Source organism: Schistocerca gregaria, chromosome 8, assembly GCF_023897955.1.
Source record: "Schistocerca gregaria isolate iqSchGreg1 chromosome 8, iqSchGreg1.2, whole genome shotgun sequence".
In the NCBI taxonomy this organism is placed as follows: domain Eukaryota; kingdom Metazoa; phylum Arthropoda; class Insecta; order Orthoptera; family Acrididae; genus Schistocerca; species Schistocerca gregaria.
In genome coordinates this window covers 149436694-149459129 of record NC_064927.1, presented here as the reverse complement: position 1 = coordinate 149459129, position 22436 = coordinate 149436694, and the positions used below count along the sequence as shown (strand labels likewise).

Here is a 22436-nt window from a genome sequence, read left to right as displayed (position 1 = left end):
CTTTTAATGCCCGCTGGTGTGATGGGCAGTGACCCTTCACGCGAGAGTACACACAACAACTTAATTTTCTCTGCAATCTTTAGGCAATTAGCGGGTATTTCTCCCTCTGCAGTTTACAGTCTTCTTGTCTGCAGAAATACTAGTTGCTCATTCGAAGGTCGGACAGTGCATACTTGCTTCTCCCCTTTAACAAGTTTTGTCAGCGGAAAGGTCTTTTGCCTGCTACGTCACTTACCGCTGTCACATGTTCAACTACACACTAGACGTCTATTGCAGATATGAAATGTGTGCTAGATGGAAAAAGATTTAAACGGCAAGAGAGGATAACATCGATTTCGCACGTTCGTTCAAGAAAGTAATACACAGTGTCGAAGCAGCCCAAAGATTTTGTCTGATTACTCTTATTTTTTACGGAAAGCTCTCGTGTTTCCTGCAGAGTGGCAGAGTGAAAACACTATTTTACATATACGAGGATCATTCCTTAAGTCATGGCAACTGTGGTATATCTTCCCATAATGCAACAACATGAGAATTCCACGATGTGCACTGAGCCAACACGGCAGTGGGTATCTGAATGCCAACGTAAAACACAATTCCAGTACAGGAGATCATGGTGAAAGCTGAAATGAAACACACGCATTGGATAACCTTGTGTAAATTTATTGTGCACGGGTACAAATGGAACAAAAATGAATCAAAATCAATTACTGTGCTTCAAAATAGTGCTCCAGTGCATACACAGACTTGCCAGAGACGGGGAATGCGCTGAATGCCATTGGCAACGCGATCAGTGTGTGCCACCTGTCACTTAAATACCTTGAGGACATTCACCCTTTCGCAAAATGCCTTCCCCGCAATGGTTTCCTCAGTGGTGGAATGAGGTCGAAGCCGCATCGAACCGAGGTCTGGAGAGCAGGGTGGGTGGGGGAGGATCCACACTGTAGCACAGCCAACCTCAGACTAAACGTTTCAGATGCTGGTACCGAGTCATACTCACATGAGGTTGCAGAATGTCGGTCGATTTCGGTAATGTTTACCGCTCCTTTTCGAACATACGAGGGCTGGAAATTCAATAGTGGCAACTATTTATTTACAGCTCGTGCAAAGTAGATACGTCATCGGAAAGTTTTACTGGCCTTCAGAGCAGTCACCAACATTGTGTATAGCACGTTGCCAGCCATGTGGGAGTCTTAGGATACTCTTAGCAGTGCGAGTTGTGTTGACAGTTCTAGCGGCGCGGTACTGCCTGACGAATTTGTAGTAGTTCTGAACAAAATGCCGTGAAGTGTTTCCTTCAGTTTAGAAATCGAGTAGAACTTACGAGGGCTTAAGTCAGGGGAGTGCAGTAGGTGGTACAGCATTTAGCAGCCCCATCAGTCACAAATTAGTAACAGCTTGCACTGTACGTGCTTGAGCATTGTCCTGCAAAATGATGGCCAGGTCCTGAAGAAAGTGTCATCGCTTTTGTCTCTATACTATTCATTTCTGGAACGCAATCTATGACCAGCTTAGAGACAGAAGTGATGATACTATCTGCAGGACCTGTCCATCATTTTGGCCGGCCGGAGCTGCCGAGCGGTTCTAGGCGCTACAGTCAGGTTCGAATCCCGCCACGGGCATGGATGTGTGTGATGTTCTTAGGTTAGTTAGGTTTACGTAGTTCTAAGTTCTAGGGGACCGACTGCCTCAGAAATTAAGTCCCATAGTGCTCAGAGCCATTTGAACCATTTTCAGCATTTTGTTGGAGGGGCTATGGGGTCAGCGAGAATACATTTCGTGAATGTTTGAATTATGTGTAAAATTTGTTGGAAGTCACTAAATGCTCTCTTTCTCAAATATTGGATGCATTAACTCAGAGTATTTGTGCGCCACCAATTACTCTGCCCCAAGACAAACATACTATTTGTAACTGTAATACCTGAATTATTCTGTAGAATTTTCTTAAACATGAGTTTATGTTCTTAATGAGTAGATAATGGCAGCATTTAAAATTTGTAAATTCGGCCAATAATTGCGCGAAATACTGAAAATCCAGTTCTTATTGCCCCTGGAAGCCGTTAGATAGACAACCTGCTCTGGTTCCTGGTTCCAGTATAGTCATTTAGTGTTACAGATAAGTCAAAAAGTTTCACTCATTATCGGAATCATAGCGCACGCTTGCTCTCGAACGTCACCACCCAACGAGGTCGCCTGCGCGTTACAGGACCAGGTAATACGTCCTTCAGAATCTATAGCCACTGGACCGGGAGGGAAATCTTCTGCGTAGTAGCTACGCGACCTCGAGAAAAGCGTGCTGGTCACAAAGGAAATTTTCTGTAGCTACGTTTCTCGAAAGAAAGCCCGGCGTGAATCGATAAACTGCTTCCGGGATTCGCTGAATTTTGCAGAAGACAGCATTTGACGCATCGTGCATCTCTCGTGCTCAAACTACTGTACGATATTTGCAGGGACACGGAGCATGTACTAACACTTGGACTTTTTAACTCATAGACCGAGGACACGAAAAAAGCTGCGTTATTAATGCTAGCCACTCGTACACGCGAAACGTGCTAGAAAAACGCCGGCAGAATAAGCCGGGACAGTAGGGAACAGGAAATACGTTGTTTATACCGTCGCCAGTTATAACTAAAAAACAGTCGTGTCAAACGTCATTTACTTTTCTTACATAGCACCTCTACATGTGTATATGTGTGTGTGTGGGGGGGGGGGGGGGGGGGCGTCGCAGATCCCACACTGATATTAGATATTTCCACATGAGACGAGTTTTCAGCAGATATGGCTGGTAAGATAAATATGGCTGAAGTTCCACATATTGAATAAATGGAAAGAGCGATTCATATTTTTAGCTCTAAAAAAAATTTTTATTGCCGCTATCGCATTAATCATCTTCTGATCTTCAGAACTTTTCTGGTTACAAACTGTCTTCCATTACGAGTTCTATCACTCGTTCCATGTCGTCATTATGGCGTGAGTATACACTAATCACAGATTTTTCGAAAGTAAAACCATATACAGATAAAAAGTACCTTTCGCAAATGTTCACACACGTAACGGTCCACTGACGTTTCTTAGCTCTTACAACGCACGATATATGGTAAAAAATACACATTTGTGCAAATACTTTTGTTTACATGATGGACACATCTCAGTCGATGTATGAGGTGCAACTTACAAAACGCTCGCCTTTTTCACTCTTGAGTTAATCTGTGCGAATCCGAAACTGTTTTAATTAGCGCTAGAATACTACAGAACAGCTCAAATTTCTTCAAGGGGGAGGTTACAGGCAAAAAGTTGAATGGGACAAGCTGACGTCTCTGAAAGCTTACTCTGAAGCGACGTCAAACTGACTGTCACTAGATGCAACTACGAAAGTAGACAGCAGTCGATAGGGGGAGAATTTTGGAGACTCCATATTGGATTTTACCGTTTTTTTTTTTTTTTTTTGTTCTTTTAATAATACAGTTTGCGTGTTATGGCGAGTATGTCATTTCGAGACAATGACACACTAACAGTGTATCACAAATATATCGCTATTGGTACGCTTAGTTATAATTAAACGTCAGTTAATGGCACATCGGAGGTAACAGTTTTCAGAAGGTCCTGAGATGAAAGTCGCTGTTGACTGTTTTGTGTGTTGACTGTGGTCAGGTGATCAGGGCGTTAAGTTCTGTAGTCGATGTAAGTACGTCTGCATCCTACTATTTTCTAATATATATCATTTTCATCTTCGTGTTTGTAACAGAGTCTGGAAATCTCTTACTAATGTAACGGAAGTATAGCATGCAACATAACGGAAGTATAGCATGCAAAATAACGGAAGTATAGCATGCAACATTCAATGTTACTTACATATAAAAACGGTCTCTCTCAGGAGTTAGTTTGTTCGATTTTCCGACTTCAATCGGATTAAGAGAGGAAGGATTACATAACTTCGAGTGAAATGAGTAGCTTTTTTTATTTTTTTATTTTTTTTTTTTAACGAATGTGTCGCTATTTTCGAGTGTCCGTTCACACACAGGAGGAGCTAATGCCAATGTTACTCGTGGCTTGTTGGGTCGACTGCTATCGACTCTAATGGTCGCATCGAGTGACACGCCATTCTGACGTCACTTCACAGTAAGCACCTAGTATCACTAGCTTCTCCCCAAGTTGAGCGTAGTTGACATTTCAAAAGCTTAAGTTCCAGGAAAGTCGAATAACGTCATTCTTCCTCCTACAGATGTCTGATGTCTGACCATGGCAGTGTAAGGAATTCGGGGTGACAAACACAGATTGTCGTTCTTCTACGAAATATACCCTAATATGAACATAAAATGTAATCCTGTGTCTTATACAGTTGTGGGAATGTAATATCTGCTGCTAAAGCTATTAGTCCATGTCAGACCAACACGCCTGTTCATATGCCTCGATTCGAAGCGCACTTCTAGCAAAAGCAAAGTGTCCTCGCCCCAAAAAAGGACAGAATTTTACGCAGCGAACGATGTGGCGCCGTCGTTTGGAAACTAACAGTTTTGCAGAAGCAGCACGGCTCAGACCCTTTTTCAAGCAATAACATTTAAGTTTCTGCTGCTCAGTCAATGTGAATGCTGAGATGGTTCGTCTGAAAATGGCACCACTCTTCTGGTACCGCCGTGTCCAATTTGAAATCGTGCGATGTCCCTAACTGGCACGAAGTCGTCGGGTCGAAAACTCTAATATCCCTTTCGGTCGTTGGAAGAAACAGCTTCTAGCGCAGTTCTACGAATTATTCTGAAATCAAAGAGTAAGGTCCCTTCATCAGTTCACGACGAACTGTCAGGTTAAGTAACGGGAGATGAACGTAAAGAGGGGCGAGTTCTGACGTCGCATAACTGATCACGAGGAATCCAACACGGAAACTCCTTGCTCCATCTATCGTAACTTCGTCTCGCTAATTACTCACCACATTTACATCTAAATACGAGTACATACTTCGTAAGCAACCATACTTTGCACGGCGGACACTACGTTATACCACTGCTAGTCATTCCTTATCCCGTTCCACTTGCAATTGGAGTGAGGGAAAGACGACTTTCTTTATGCCCTTAACGAGCCCTGATTTATCTAGTCTCCGTTTCCCTTCGCGAAATATATGTTTACTGTAGTGGAATCGTTCTGCAGTTAGCCGAAAATGCCAGTTCCCTAAATTTTCTCAATAATGTTTCGCGGAAAAGATTGTCGTCTTCCATCCAGGAATTCCCTCGGATGTCCATGAAACTCCTCCGCAATACTTGCCAGTTGATCGAACCTACCAGTAACGAATCTAGTAGCCAGCCTCTGAATTGCTGCACTGTATTCCTTTAATCCGACCGGAAGCGGTTCCCAAACAGTCTAGCAGTAGTCAAGAATGGGTAGCACCAAAATTCTATGGGAGGTGTCCTCTAGAGATGAGTTACACTTTCCTAGAATTCTCCCAATATATCGAAGTCGAAAACACGCCTTCTCTACTACTGACCATACACGCTCTTTCCATTTCACATCGGTTTGCAACATTACGCCTAGATATTTAACCGACGTGACAGTGTACACGTGACATCACTAGTACTGTATTCGAACACTACACGGTTGTTTTCCCTGCTCATCTGAATTATCTTACATTTTTTCTGCCATTCATCACACCAAATAGCAATACCTCCCAAATCATCCCTTATCCCCCTAAAGATACTCGGAGACTTTCCTGTGCAGTAAAGCATCATCAGCAAATAGTCTCCGTTTGCTGCTCACCCCCCACCCGTCATTTCATTAATGTATAAAAATGAACAAGAGTGGTCCTAACATACACACATCCCTGGGGCACTCCCGACGATATCTTTGCCACTAAAGAAAACCAGCCGTCCAGGGCAACGTACTGCGTTCTATTACTCAAGAAGTCTTTGAGCCACTTACATCTCTGGGAACCTAATTTGTAAGTTAAGACATTCGTTAGCAGTCTGCATTGGGATACAATGTGAAACGTTTCCGGAAATCTAGGAATATGGAGTCTGGTTATTCCCTTCATCGACGGTTCGCAAGACAGAATGCGAGCAAAGGGCAAACAGTTTCTAAACGCCTGGTGATTTGCGGACAGAAGCTTTTATGTCTCAAGAAAATGTATTATATTCGAGTTTAGAATATGCTTAATAATTCTTTAGCAAACCGCTGTTAAGGATGTTGGTCTGTATTTTTGGGCGACCGTTCTTTTACCCTTCTTATATGCGAGAGTGGCCTGCACTTCTTGCGCTGGACGAGAGATTCACAATAAAACAAGCTAAGTAGGGGCCATTGTCGTAGTGTACGCTCTGTAAAGTCGAACTAGGACTTATTTGTCTTCAATTCTGTCAGTTGCTTCTCAAGATCAGGGAAGGCTCTTACTATGTCCTCCATACATAAGTCTGCGCAACGGCCAAACGATGTCTCTACGAACCTCGTACATGAACGATTTTTTAAACGCGAAACTTAAAACTTCAGCTTTCCTTTTGCTGTCTTCTTTTGCCACACCACATTGGACATGAATGGCTGGGTATAAAGAAGCCTTTGGCCCAATTAATCTTTTTATTAGGAGCAGAATTTTTTTCGGATTTTCGACAGGATCTTCTGCTGAGGTATGACGGTGGTAGTTGTTTCTTCGCGCACTGATCTTATTACAGGCGCACGGATTAGGACTAACTTTTGCCTGTCCTCCTTTACACGACTTTTTTTTAACAAATAGTGCAACAGAATCTGTTTCCTCAGCAATTTCCGAATTTTGTTATTAAGTCACTGTGGGTCTTTTCTGTCCTTAATTCACATACTCGGCACATACTCGATGGTCATAAATAAAGTCCAGCTACTTGCAGAAGCCAAATGAAAGCTGTATCAATGATAGCGAAATATGGTAGAAATGCAGAAGCGTTGAAGAACCAGTTTACGCCGAAAAAAAGTTCCAATTTTGGCCACTAGGCACAAATCCGGCGCTGTATGGCATCTTTATGTCTCCTGTGCCCGTATTGAACAAATTTTTTGATCATCGGTTAATAATAAAATCAGCACTATACGTTTTTCTCTTCTTCGACCTTTTTTCCCCCTCACGTCCCGTCCCTAATCCATCTTTCTATACGTCTTTCTTGATTTTACAGAGCCACTTGCGCATCTAGTGGCCAGAATTGGAAATAATAATTTTACTTGCATAAATCGGTTCCACCTTAACGCATTAGAATGTATACCTCGTTTCCCAGTCATACGATAATTACAGTCCACATTGGACGTCTGTGAGTAGCTGCATTTTAATTATAGTTCCTCGGTACTTCTTGAGAGCGCGAGTTAGTACCAGATTAAACTCTGTATATGGTTCGTCTACGTCCATAACATTGGAACTAAATGATGTCCATTGAATGTCTACATAGGACGCTGACAAATGTGTGTGTGTGTGTGTGTGTGTGTGTGTGTGTGTGTGTGTGTGTGTGTGTGCGCTTCTCTCTCCGTCCTCCTTATGCCCAATATGTACGTTTCCATTGTTCAGAACAACTCTCTACTGTCGCATGTAACGTCCACGTTGTACTTCCGTATTGACAGCACTAACTTACGGAAGTGACACAGGCGGAAGTGAGTAGCCTCTGCCGCTGTTCGCTTGGGGAGCTGCGTCGAATGGAGGGGTCGGCAAAGCGAGGGTCCCCCGTGCGGCGCCGACTCCGCTACTCGGTATTCAGGGAGGAGGCGGCGTTGTGTCCAGGACGCAGGAAGCGCCGGACTGGCCGACACTACAAAGCGGGACATCAGGACGCCACGCGGCCGCCATTCACCTCGCCCCCCCACCCTGCGGGCACGTAGCCGGCCGCACAAAAATACTGGAAACACCTGACTCCCATACTGGCTTTCAATAATGACTCGTGTGTCACAACTCGTTAGTAGTACTGAGACTCCACACAGCACCGCAGCGAACAGGCTCAAGGAATCCTCCTCACAGCACACAGTGTCTTGACATGGTATTCGTGTATTCTAAATACACTCCTGGAAATGGAAAAAAGGACACATTGACACCGGTGTGTCAGACCCACCATACTTGCTCCGGATACTGCGAGAGGGCTGTACAAGCAATGATCACACGCACGGCACAGCGGACACACCAGGAACCGCGGTGTTGGCCGTCGAATGGCGCTAGCTGCGCAGCATTTGTGCACCGCCGCCGTCATGTCAGCCAGTTTGCCGTGGCATACGGAGCTCCATCGCAGTCTTTAACACTGGTAGCATGCCGCGACAGCGTGGACGTGAACCGTATGTGCAGTTGACGGACTTTGAGCGAGGGCGTGTAGTGGGCATGCGGGAGGCCGGGTGGTGTACCACCGAATTGCCCAACACGTGGGGCGTGAGGTCTCCACAGTACATCGATGTTGTCGCCAGTGGTCGGCGGAAGATGCACGTGCCCGTCGACCTGGGACCGGACCACAGCGACGCACGGATGCACGCCAAGACCGTAGGATCCTACGCAGTGCCGTAGGGGACCGCACCGCCACTTCCCAGCAAATTAGGGACACTGTTGCTCCTGGGGTATCGGCGAGGACCATTCGCAACCGTCTCCATGAAGCTGGGCTACGGTCTCGCACACCGTTAGGCCGTCTTCCGCTCAGGCCCCAACATCGTGCAGCCCGCCTCCAGTGGTGTCGCGACAGGCGTGAATGGAGGGACGAATGGAGACGTGTCGTCTTCAGCGATGAGAGTCGCTTCTGCCTTGGTGCCAATGATGGTCGTATGCGTGTTTGGCGCCGTGCAGGTGAGCGCCACAATCAGGACTGCATACGACCGAGGCACACAGGGCCAACACCCAGCATCATGGTGTGGGGAGCGATCTCCTACACTGGCCGTACACCTCTGGTGACCGTCGAGGGGACACTGAATAGTGCACGGTACATCCAAACCTTCATCGAACCCATCGTTCTACCATTCCTAGACCGGCAAGGGAACTTGCTGTTCCAACAGGACAATGCACGTCCGCATGTATCCCGTGCCACCCAACGAGCTCTAGAAGGTGTAAGTCAACTACCCTGGCCAGCAAGATCTCCGGATCTGTCCCCCATTGAGCATGTTTGGGACTGGATGAAGCGTCGTCTCACGCGGTCTGCACGTCCAGCACGAACGCTGGTCCAACTGAGGCGCCAGGTGGAAATGGCATGGCAAGCCGTTCCAGCATCTCTACGATCGTCTCCATGGGAGAATAGCAGCCTGCATTGCTGCGAAAGGTGGATATACACTGTACTAGTGCCGACATTGTGCATGCTCTGTTGCCTGTGTCTATGTGCCTGTGGTTCTGTCAGTGTGATCATGTGATGTATCTGACTCCAGGAATGTGTCAATAAAGTTTCCCCTTCCTGGGACAATGAATTCACGGTGTTCTTATTACAATTTCCAGGAGTGTACGAGGGTAATCCCAAAAGTAAGATCTATTTTTTTTATAAGTACATAGAGCTGTTTATTTCTACAATGGTTTACATCAGTTTACAGCTTGAACATTTCGCTATTTTTCGTTATAATCACCATTTCTGTCGATGCATTTCTGTAGACGCTGTGGCAGTTTTTGTATGCCCATGTCATACCAGCTCGCCGTCATGCTGTTCAGGAAGCTATGAACCGCTTCCTGTCGCCACCCCGTTACCTACCCAACGGACGTAATGTGAACAAATGTTCAAATGTTTGTGAATTCCTAAGGGACCAAACTGCTTAGGTCATCGGTCCCTAGAATTACACACTACTTAAACTGACTTATGCTAAGAACAACACACACACACACACACACACACACACACACACACACACACACACACACACACGAGGAGAGGCCGCGCAGTCCGTGACATGACGCCTCTAGCCGCGAGGCCACTCCGAGTGACAATGTGAGCACCCCCAAATGTCTGCGTGCAGTGTAATTCATGTGTAAGTGTACGAAAATTTTTTGAAATGTTTTCGGATCATGTAACTCAGGCAGTGCCTGATTGTCAGTCGTATTTACATGGTGGGGTGTGGGAAACCCAAAAAGCCACATCCCGGCTGCCTGGCACACAGACCTTCATCGCCGACCACGGTGCCCGAGCGGTTCTAGGCGTTTCAGTCCGCAATCACGCGACTGTTACGGTCTCAGGTTCGAATCCTGCCTCGGGCATGGTTGTGTGTGATGGCCTTAGGTTAGTTAGGTTTAAGTAGTTTTAGGTCTAGGTGACTGATGACCTCAGAAGTTAAGTCCCATAGTGCTCGCAGCCATTTGAGACCTTCATCACTAATGCGCCGGGCGGATTCCACGCGGAGCCGGTGTACCTCCCACTCCCGGAAATGTCGTTTTAACTCACGCCGTTATACTGGCGTATTAGACTCTGTTTATTTCTACAAGGGTTTACATCAGTTTACAGCTTGAACATTTAGCTATTTTTCGACATAACCACCATTTCTGTCGATGTATTTTTGTAGACGCTGTGGCAGTTTTTGTACGCCCATGTCATACCAGCTTGCCGTCATGCTGTTGAAGTTATGAACCTCTTCTTTAACCTCGTCGTCGTGGCTGAATAACTGGGACCACAATTAACGCTGACAGGTGCTGTGAGACTCTGAAGAAACTCAAACGGGAAATACAGAACCGGAGAAGAGGAATGTTGAGCAATGGCGTACACATTCTCCATGACAACGCTCACCCACACAGCGCTCGGCAAACCGCTGCTCTCCTGCTACAGTTTCAGCGGAACATAATCACCCACCCACCCTAAAGTCCCGTGACTATCACATGTTCTCCAGGTTAAAAGAACATTTGGCCGGAAAGTGATTCAGCTCCGACGACGAGGTGAAAGGAAAGGTTCATAACTTTCTGAACAGCGCGGCGGCGAGCTGGTATGAATGACGTGGGCATACAAAAACGGCCACAGCTGCTACAAAAATGCATCGACAGATATGGTGATTGTGTCCAAAAATAGCTAAATGTTCCAGCTGTAAACTGGTGCAAACCATTGTAGAAATAAACAGGTCTAGGTACTTATAAAAAATAGGAGACCTTACTTTTGGGATTATCCTCATAATAGTTCCTTCCTCTGGAATCTTTAACTAAGTTTGCAACTAGATCAACAAGCTGGTAACAGGCAGGAAGCAGTTCGTTATCCCGGACGGAGAATCGTCTACACACTGACGTATTACTGTGAGTGCAGCAGCGGAGTACAATAGCATCGCTGCTATTCGTGTCTCCGAGTAATATCTCAGTTGCAGTCTCCGACACTTCGCTTCAAACGCAGTTGTTTTCGAGGTAATTTTATCCGGTACAAATCACAGATCTCAAATAAATATCGGTCTGATGGCAAGACTGGCAACTGGTTTCGAGTGTAGAGTGGACACCTATGAGCTGTGTGTCTACACTTCGCCTTTACGAGGGCTTGAACTCCGTCGGGGACGCTTTCAGTGACGTTTCCAAACGTTTGTCGAGAAATGGTGTTATTGTCCAGTAAACCACAGCCTGAGATTCTGCTTTGTGACAGCGTCCCCTGTCACGTTGACACAATGAATCATCTGAACGCAGTACACAATATTGTGTAATGTGTTCACATCCTTCCGCATTTAATGTTTTATTAATCGTAGGAAGCAGATTCAGAAGGATGTAGGTTGCAGTAGGTACTGGGAGATGAAGAAGCTTGCACAGGAGAGAGTAGCATGGAGAGCTGCATCAAACCAGTCTCGGGACTGAAGACCACAACAACAACAGTACTATACTATCCCCACTGCAGCCGTTCGGATAGATGGCAGCGTGTACTTACACGGCCATCGTCCTGGTGTAGCAAGCACTGGCGTAAAGTTTCCATTGTTAACGGTCCAAACGGTCCAAAGTCCATGATCCGTTGCCCCCTGCAATCTTAACTGGCTCTATGTCGTTGGGTGATTTAGGGAACACGCACAGGTTGTCTCCAGCGCAGTCCTCATGTTCAACAACGTGCGCCGAACGGTCTTTGATGAGGCGTGAGTGTCAAACATATTGTTGTCTATTAGTGGTTTCACCATCCTTCAACCACTCTCCATAGATGATCATGACAGTAGCCATCAGCCGACAGCCTCCGCATCAGTGTCCAAAGCCACTTCACTGTGCGCTTCGACACAGAACAAAAACAAAATACAACATACGTGCGCGAATCAGACTTGTTAATGCATGAACGGAAATTATGACCGCCACCTAGTTGGACCTCTGCTTAAAACGTAATGAAACGCTCGAGTGTCATGATAAAGTTGCATCATTCGTAAGGAAAGTGCTGTTGTGGAATTATCATAGTCCCTCTTCCTCAGGTTACCCCGCGGAACGTGGTTCCACTGTATCCACCCCAGTTGCCAGAGCTTTCTTATTGCATCGCGTCGTATTTGCAAGTTTTATTTGGTGTAGTAGTGGCGAAAACGGGCGTAGTCACTTGCAAGCTCTTCAACTATTGCATTCGTGAGCGTATGCTGACACTCGCCGCGAAATGATCCGTGAGTCAGGAGACTAGCACTGTCATGTGATTCGCTGGCGACATTGTCTACAGGAATCATCACTTTATTCTTGTAACATAGTACGTGTTACTGGACTGAATGTCAGCTCTCTCTAAATATGAATAAATTTAAGATAATGACCATAACAAGGAAAGAAGGAAGGAATATTAGAGTTTAACATCTCGTCAACAATGAGGATTTAGAGAAGTGGTAGTCGCTCGGATGCCGAAATGATGGGGAAGGAAATCGGCTGCGCCGTTTTCAAAGGAACCATCCTAACATTTACCTTAAGCGATTTAGGGAAATCACGGGAAACCTAAATGGGAATGGGCGGGCGGGGATTTGAACAGTCGTCCTCCCGAATGCGACTCCAGTGTGCTAACCACTGCGCCGCATCGCTCGGTCCCAACAAGGAGAGAGAGAGTGCGATAGTTTCCCCGATCATACGATTAGTGGTTAACTTCTGTACCGCGTTATATTCTTAAAGTATCTGAACGATGAAACTGTCATAACTAGCGTAACGTTTCTTGGAAAGTGCAGTCTATCTGATACAGACGTCACACACTAGAGGCTATCGTGACCATTTGTAGAATACTGCCCGAGATTTTGGAATCAGTATCAGAACAGGCCAATACAGTCCATACGGTAGTGGTTATTTCCAGGAGTATGTAGAAGGAAATCGATATTCTAGTGAAACTCTGAGGATAAATTTGGAACGCGAGTACTGGAAGGAGGTTGTGCACTGATTTTCTGTCTCCATCATGAAACTCGCGTAACGATCGTGGCAGGAAGCAAAGACCACTTATGGCGGACACCGAGGGGGACAGACAATTTTTCTTCGCTCCATGTTCTGAAAATAGAAAGTGGCTAATATTTGTGACAAGTACCATCTGCTGTGCACTGTACAGTGACTGACAATGTGAACAACAAGTGTTCTTGTCAACTTGAAACGTCCCCTAAGAACAATTATACAAGACTGTGCTTAAACTGACACACAATAGTTTTTAGCGCAACGCAATCTGACTTCCAAAAATCCCTACGAAAGAATGGCCCTGACTAACATTAACCTATATGTTTCACAAAAATCTTCGTTACTCGAACTACTGCAATACAGCGAGCGCCACTACTGCCAGCTAAATAAAAGATTCAAACTACTGAAGGCACTAACTACTGATAGGCATAGTTAGCAAATGAAAGATTTTAATAGAGAACAAACAATGTATTTACCTCACTAGTCATAATATATATAGCAGTTCATGACACCAATTCTTACAAATTTCAAAACTTCGCCATCTCTCTCCCCACGTCCACCACTGCTGGCGGCTCACCTCCAACTGCGCAACGCTACGCGCTGTTAGCATCCAGCTGCCGTTGCCCGACACTACAATGGCAGACAACAATGCAAACTAAACACACACTGCGCACAGCACAGCCAGTGATTTTTCATACCGAGCGCTAAGCGGCGTTACCAATAAGAAAACCTAAACAGCCTACTTACAAACTTCATCTTCAAATCATTGTTTACGAAACCCTTAAGCCATGCATCGATGTCTATATTCGGCAGCCATATTAACGTCTGTGGCGGAGGGTATCTTGGTACCACTACCATCTTTCCTCTATCCTGTTCGAAAAAACAAAGACTGTCGATAAACTTCTTTGATTTGTTTACTTTTTTCATCTCGCTAGACACATGAGGGCGTAACTATATATTGCGCAACTCTTCTTCGAAAGTACGCTCTCGGAGCTTTAACACTAACTTTCTCCGTGATATATAGCATACAACGCCTTTCTTCAGCCGTTCGAAATTGTTAACCATCTCCGCAACTTTGACGCCGAATACACGATTCTGTGCCGAAACTCACTGGATCTTCTCCATCTCTTGTATTATTTCTGTTTGATAAGGGTACCAAAAGGATGAAAATATACTAAAATTGGTCGACTAACCCACTTCTTCAGTGGATGAATTATATTTCCGTTTATATTCTTCCCATAAACATCAGTCTGTCACCTGCTTTTCCTACTATTTCTTTTGTGGGATTCCACCTGAGGTTGCTGCTAGATATTTTACAGAAGTTACCGTATTCAGTGATTTTTTACCTATAGCGTAACCGGACAGTAATGGTGCTATTCGTCTATTAAAGCGCAATACGTTACATTTATTTGCGACTAGATTCAATGACTGCACCAGTCATCGATCCTCTACGTGTTTTCCTGCATATCGCTGCCGCCTACCTATGTTGCCACCTTCCTGCAGTCATCAGAACCGTCTGCAATGAGCCTCCCAGAGATTCCAAAGTAATCCACTAGATCATTTACACAGCGTGTTATTGAACTCCTCTAAGAGAGGGAACGTATCAGATAATGTTTTAACGAGGAACCCAAACGCGGAAATTGTGCCGTTTGGATGTAAAGTAAGTTTTAAGATAGGATCACTTTCAAAACTCCTGCTTCACAGTACGCACGCTGCGGAGACGATGACCTCTGACCAGAATGCCCTACAGCAGCCAATGGCATGTCCAGGGTTTCGAGTACCCGTCCTCGGGTTATATTCTACGTGTTAGAGAACGTCCTCTTCAAAGTAGAGAATGTGGAGCGTCACAGTCAACACTCCTCTTTGCGAACGTACCAGTTTCTCGCAACCGTTGTAGTCTGACGAGGCGCCTTCTCAGTTTGAATGCATACCGCGATGCGGAAGATTTGAAACTGATCGGATCTTCAAACTTATCCTACATCCTAACATTTCCGGACTTGAGCTCCTTACAAAAAGTTTCAACTGTGATTCAAAAAGAAAGAGCACACTTCGGTTGTTTATTACAGCTAAAATATGAAAGACAGGAACACATCGTGCCTGTCACAGGATAGAGGAAGCTCTAAAGTTTTGACACCGCTGCTCTGTTGATTGTAGCAACATGGCGACTATACCCCAAGAGAAATCATGTCCTCTGTTGCACTTTGCACACCACACATCACACCTTGCGGTTTTTTTCCCCCTGTGAGATACATAAAAGACAATCTTCGTTCAACCTACGACAGAAACTGTTCAAGAGTTAAGGAATCGAATTGTTGAAGCTATCGGTTCAATCAACAAGACCTATTGATTCCTATGTGGAATGGGCTACAGTTTCTATGTTTCTCCAGCAAAGGATGGTGCTCATGTTGACTGCATGGTGTCTGTGTCTGGTGCCTGCGCGAACATAAAACTTGGACCTTCCTCTACACAGTGATATGTGCAAAATGTTTTTATATTTCACGGTTTGTGTGTAATAAACAACCGAAATCGCTTCTTTCTTTTTGAATCACCCTGTATATTATTTATACAGTAAACCGTACAACTTATGTACTATTCACACTGAGAATAATACTCTGTAACTCGTCTGCAGTTGGAAACCTGTAAACTGCAACTGACCTACGGGAAACCTGCTAACTCGTGATTGTTATTTATGCGGAAAGCGCTGTGCCTCAGTCCCTTGTGCCACTAGAGTGACACTGGCCATAGAAGACAAGCCGTATTGTTAACATGACATGAATGCGACGAAATTAGAAAATCCTGAAGTGACAACAGTGCGAAGCTAGGCTAATATGTGAGTCTAACTCCGTGATGAACAATGCCAATGGACTCACGTAAAACGTTTGTTCTGCGAATTTCGCACGAAGCACGTGGCCTCACAAAGGTTATCGCTTGCAACCAGAATCTTACTGTCGATGTATTTGTGTGTGGGTCTTGAAGGCTGTAGGCGTACCACTCAGCTTAACAAGGCGGGTGTACACATTCTTTTTAAACATCCACACTGCTCCTGTGGACAAGAAGCGGCATTGTTTGGATGAAACGAACGCAGTTTGTCGAGTTTCCGACTGGAGTATAGAGGCGAGGCACGTGATCTCGTAAAAACACGAAAATAGAATTAACACAGTTAACAAGGGAGGGACGAGACAACATCGCGATCGACTTACGCAAAATGTATCTTACGTAGTTAAGTAACCGAAAGAATTGTTGATGGTAATGGACTTAACGTATGCATGAAAGATAGAATTGCGATTTCAGCAGTGAGCGTGTAAGAGCTGGAAATTATAGTTACTGATTTTTGATAATGAATTCCGAAAGTGTAGTGAAACTTGAACTGCTATTATTCAGTACTTTCCCCGTCATTAACAGTACATAACCACAACTGATCTTAGCAATATGGTTGGAGCAAGTAGTCATTGTTCAAAACGTATACTACCAATGGATGTGAGTTCTCCAGACAAAACAATTCAACTTCCAAGGATTAAATTTTAGTACAGTAGCACAGAAAAAAGGTGGCGAGTATGCACTCAGTCGAAAAGTTGCCAAACTTCATGGCACGAGACACACTCAGCAACAAACAAGTCCTCCTTGGACCGACGAGATGACTTGCCAATACAATGAGGGTTTTCAAAAATGAATTCAATTACTGCAGCGAAGCCTATATTCGCACTTATGAACTAGAATTTCTGCTTACGTCAGGGAAGCCGGCCGCGGTGGTCTAGCGGTTCTAGGCGCTTAGTCAGGAACCGCGCGACTGCTGCGGTCGCAGGTTCGAATCCTGCCTCGAGCATGGATGTGTGTGGTGTCCATAGGTTAGTTAGGTTTAAGTAGTTCTAAGTTCTGGGGGACTTATGACCACAGATGTTGAGTCCCATAGTGCTCAGAGCCATTTGAACCATTTTTTACGTCAGGGAAACAAGAGATCAACGTGTTCCAACGTGGCTGTTGTCTATTTCAATAACAATATCGTAGCCTCTTTAAAACACATGGGAAACAAACTCCATCAAATATTTCAAACTTACTGCTCAGATTAGCTTGTCAACCAATCATCTCTCTTCAGCAAACAAACAAAATCTGATATAGAAATTTATACAGATACAGAACACAGTCGCCGCATTTATTTGGAAGATTAGTTGTAAACATTACCCATTCTTCCGCCCCAAAACGCTTGTGATCAGTGGCAACTACAGTTCTCTGCCGACATGTCAGCCGGTTCCCAGGTTGACTTTGACTTGTTGATTGTTTTCTGTTCCTTAGTCTATTAAAATGTTTAAAAATTTTAACATATTTAATCTGTTCTGTTGCCAACAATGTTCTGGTGTCTCATTGTTTGACTGCAATTTTTGTCTGTTTCTTCGCATATCTTTTATCTTATTAAGCATTGGACATTCATCTGTATTGGCAAACAGCCGCCGGTTATATGGAAGACAGTACTTCCTACTTAGTACACGCTGTGAGGCGCAAATATTTGTGCTTCTGGTTATCAGCATCTTTCCTACTTTCCAATTTTAACCAGTGTTTTCGATACACTTTTAAGGAAGAAGCTTTATGCTTACGGAATCTCATTTAGTATAGGTTGACGACTTACAAAAACAGCCATTCACTTGATAAACGTTGTATATTTTATAATTTTTCCCTAACAGAGTTTGAGAATTTTTGTCAGGCCCTATTGGAGAGAATAGCACACATGCCGTGCAGCTGCATTTTTAACTTTTCCCGTTTCTTCAGTCATTACTTTCAGGTATTGGTCCTTCGCACCCAATGAATAATGTCTCTTTTGCGTTTGTCTGTATGTATTTATTTCCCTATGGACAACATTTTGAATTATGTGCATCCCTCGTCAAACTTTGGCATGTACTGATTAAAGCTTTACATCTGCTGGCCCAAGTAAATTGCTGTTGATGAAGCATCTGATACCGCATAGCCACTTCTAGTTTGCTATAGACAGACTCTGTTCTTTATTTGGTTATTCGTGATCAGTCGCTAGTTGTCCTCCGAGTAAATTGTTTCCCCTGAGAACAACCAATGATTTAACCTCGCCACAACAAAGTTGTAATAGTGAAAAGAGAAAGATAAACAGTGGACACTGTTTCGCATATTCTGTAAATAACAGTGGACCTAGAAAAGAACCCTGAGGCACGGCCGATTTTACGGTGACGGATCGCGGACCAAACTGAATTAACGGTACTGCTTTCTACCTGGTAGCAATGCAGATGCTTAAAAATTGAGGTACTGTAATAATGTTGTGTACGTTGAGTCTAAAGGAGTTCCTGTCGAAATAAGCCTGACGGCAGCGAGTATCGCCCGCCTGCTGGTACTGTACTAAGATCTCTGACTTGCGGCGGTGCGTGGAGTCCCGTTCCGTCACGCACCATTGGCGGCGCGCGTGGAGGGGAAAGTCGACAATGGCGCGAAAAGCTCTCATAGTTTTTTCTACCGAGGCAGTCTTCCTAACATTACGTTTACTAACCACAGCATTCGTTGCCCATAATTATAGCGTTCTCGCTCTTTCTGTTCCTTATTGCACGTTCACATGTTACATTTTCAAGATTTTTGATTTCATGACGAACACGTTTCCGGCCCCCACGACTCAGATCTATGTTTTGCATCTGCATACAGATCACGTTAAATGTTCGGCTACTTTATCTGCATTTATGTTTGCATGAACTAACTCTTTACACATGATTACGAATGAAGTGCAACGTGATCCTATTACGCAGCTAATATTGGCACATGTTAGAGGAGCACAGAAAGCCATTAGAATTTGATGTGGTTTTTCGTTGTCTCCTGGAAAGGAGAGTCGGCACATTTTTCGCACACAGAAAAACAAAAATTGGAAAAAACGTCATATCTGTAAGATGTATAGGTCCTTTGCGTATCTGACGACTGGGAAGCCCGTCGTATAGGAAAGATGGGTGAACCTATCGCAGTTCCTTTTGTACGTAACGAATGAAGACAGCTTTGTTCAACTCGATTGGAACTGCTACTGCATGACATAGTTTTCCTTCACTTTTATGTTCTGAAACGTATTTCGCATGTCTGTCTTCAGCACAAAACAATCAGTAATATTATGGCAACTTGAAACATGCCGTATCAGTAAAAAACTCCAGTACCACACATACTATTTTCGACGGTAGATAGCGTAGCGCAATTGTCGCTTCTATGTAGGCATAATATGGTAGTCTAAATGAGAATGGAATTACACTGCCAATATCTTTTACTAACACACATTAAATGCGCGATTGAAATGTGTGTCCATTCATCACAAAGGGACTTGATTGACTCATTTCTTGGATACGAAACTTAATGTCCATGGACTGCACGTTTTCGCTCACCTCTGTGGCTCCTTTGTACATATAAAGACCAACATGCCTGCACAATAGCCACAGACGGTACGCAGTGAAACTATCAACGATGCTTCTCGTATTCGTTTAATTAAAAAAAAAAATGAAGTAGAAGTCGAGATAGCCACAGTAACATTGTTAACAGGTTTACTTCACAAAACAACATTGTCAGGAATTAGAGTACCAGGCTAGAACAGATTTGTTATCCAGTTGTTTCAATATTAAGTAGACGAATAACTGCTATTCACTGTGTAAAACACTTAACCACGATTACAGAACGTGTAAAAGTGCGAAAAATCACGGGTCTCTGGCTGTATAAACAATACACTGTCTTCCGGTATCTGCCACCAGAAGTGACGCAGTTAAGCGTTGCCGATTTACTCGAAATTTCGGGTACAGCATAGGATTCACAGAAATAAGAAACAAGACAGCACAGAAAATAGCCGGTGGGTGGGCGTCACTCATCCATCGACAGCTGCGCACAAACATCGTCCCGCTGGCGCCAGTCTGTCACCTCTGGCGCGCGAGTGGAATGTCTCTGACCTGGGGCGGAGAGCCGGTCTCGGTCCATCGGTGGCGCACTGCTGCTCAGCTCAGAACGTGCCGGCACCCCATTCTAGGACCGCGTGGCTTGACTGGCGGCTAGACCCCGGTCACAGCGCTCCCGCCACATGTGCTCCGCGCGACGGCCGCACTACAACTGGAAAGGTGTCGAGCGTGCAGTCGGCGTGCCTCTAGCGCCACCGCCTTCTAAAACCGGACCCCGCGCGCGGACAAAGAAGAAGAAAAAAAGTAAAACACAAATCACATCTGTCGCTCCGCGGTGCCCCCCTCCACTGGCGTCACGAACCGCTACGTCACGGGACCGGCCCGGTGGTGGGGGCAGCACGGCATTCCGCGCTGACATCTGCGTTCCGTGCAGTCGCACGCGGAATGCCTCGCTCGCGCGGGCAGGAAGTAGCCGCGGCCGGATGCAACACGCCCCGCCGTCGCGTCATTGGCGGAAGCGCGGGCCAATGATCGCGGCTCTCCGCGCCGGCGGCGACAGTGGAGGGGGGCGTTGCGCCAAAAGAGGGGGAAGTCACGTGCTGAAATTGCACATGTACCGCTGTTCACTGTAACAGCAGTCGCGAAACTCTTGCTGTGGCCTGTTCTACGCTGCTGCAGAAGCGAGCCATACGGACAATATGCCACGATATCTGGTGACGGAGCAGTATCAGTTCTTATTCATTTGTAGGGAAGTTAACGAAACGGAACATATGTAAAGCAATAAACACACTTTAAGGTAGACGCAAACTGCCTCGAGAAAGCCACATGTTATAAAGAAAGCATGTAAACCGTCAGAGGATGAATCACAACGATTCGAAACCGGTAACGGTACCCTTTGAATAAAGGAACTAAAAGTAAATTTGTGGCTGGTTGCTGTCCAAACACCATCAACATTTGTCTTCAAACAACAGCCACGGTCTCCATCATGTCATCATATGACAAAATTCCACTACTTGGAAAACGTCAGGTCAACGTGCCTCTTGTGTCACCGCCTTCTAAAACCGGACCCAGCGCGCAAAACAAATTAAAAAACTTCTGCATATTTCTACCAATGATTGCTGGCGATTCTACTACATTTCAGCACTGTAGAGTACGCGACAGTAATCACTGATTTTTTTCAAGTGTAATTCTGTTTCTACTGTCATATTAAATATTTTGTACTTTCTCCTGATTATTTTTGTTGTTATCCAACAGAGTTTTACTTTTCGGTAAGAAACTAGCATTATATGTAAACGAAAACTTTTCTTCAATAACGCTTTGAATATTATGGATTTAATCGTGACAATGAATCTTAATAATATTTATACTTATAAAATATGTAATTGGCTTATACTTCAGAAACAGGCTTAACATCTCAACAGCAAAGTAACGTACCTAAAAATATTGACGGAAACTAACAAGTTTTGTATAATCCCTATCAAATTTAAAGTTCTCAAACTAGCCAAATCAGCTTTATTAAAAATGGCAGGACTAGAACTTTCTCCCTTCTTGTATAAATTTCTGCAGACGCCCTTGAGGAAACGATTAAGTTAATTATTGCGCACGCAGAAGAATTCAGATATTCTTCCCGCGCTCCAGACGGGACTATACCGGAAGAAGCTCTAGTAACTGAGGTAGTATGAAGTATCCTCTACCATGCACTTCACAGTGGTTTGCAGAGTATGGAGTAGATGTAGCATGTCAAATACAAGATACCACATGTTTCATTGCTTACATTCCCTAAGAACGCTGAAAGGCAATCTTAGTCTACTTGAAAATGGAAGGGTCTACCATAAGAAGAACAAAAAGCAGAAAATTCATAGAAACCAAGTGATGAATTGCAAGCTTCTTTTTATAAAATGTTAGATGCAGATATTTAAAAATGGATGAAAATGACTCGTTTGGGATGCTAATTCATTAGGTGTGCATTTAATTTATTCCTGTTGTAAACTTTTTCTCTCGCCTTATAAATGATTCTCGTTCATTTTTTATTATGGGTAGGCAGTGACTGAGACTGTGAAATCTGCGTTTATGTTAACTGTAATGCAAGTTACTTATTATAACGAAGTTTGAGTATTACTTATGCCCAAAACCGGAAGAACCGCACACCACACAGACTACTACGATTGAAGATATTTCTGACAACAAGGGTCCTAATGACTACAAAACAGAACAAAACATCATATGGCGTTATTTTTACACATTACGCAAGGAATACTCCATTTATATTCGCTTTCTTTCTCGGGTAAGGTGCAATTAACTTATGCCATTTCATTGATGAGATTTTGTTCTGTTGACCATTTAAGATCGTTCTAATGTCTGTTCAT

General features: G+C 44.4%; 1 protein-coding gene across 2 annotated transcripts in view; it reads right to left on the bottom strand.

Annotated features, from left to right (window-relative positions):
- Nucleotides 1-22436, bottom strand: part of LOC126284757 (protein lin-28 homolog) — a 489075-nt gene that overhangs the window by 361308 nt on the left and 105331 nt on the right. Inside the window, exon 1 of one of the 2 annotated variants that reach the window (XM_049983903.1) lies at nucleotides 20125-20492. The exons of the other annotated variant lie outside the window; for it this stretch is intronic. Coding sequence (XP_049839860.1) covers nucleotides 20125-20152 — 28 coding nt within the window. The 5' untranslated portion in view covers nucleotides 20153-20492. Of the gene's footprint in view, nucleotides 1-20124; nucleotides 20493-22436 lie in introns of those variants that run through there. 2 annotated transcript variants of the gene reach the window in all.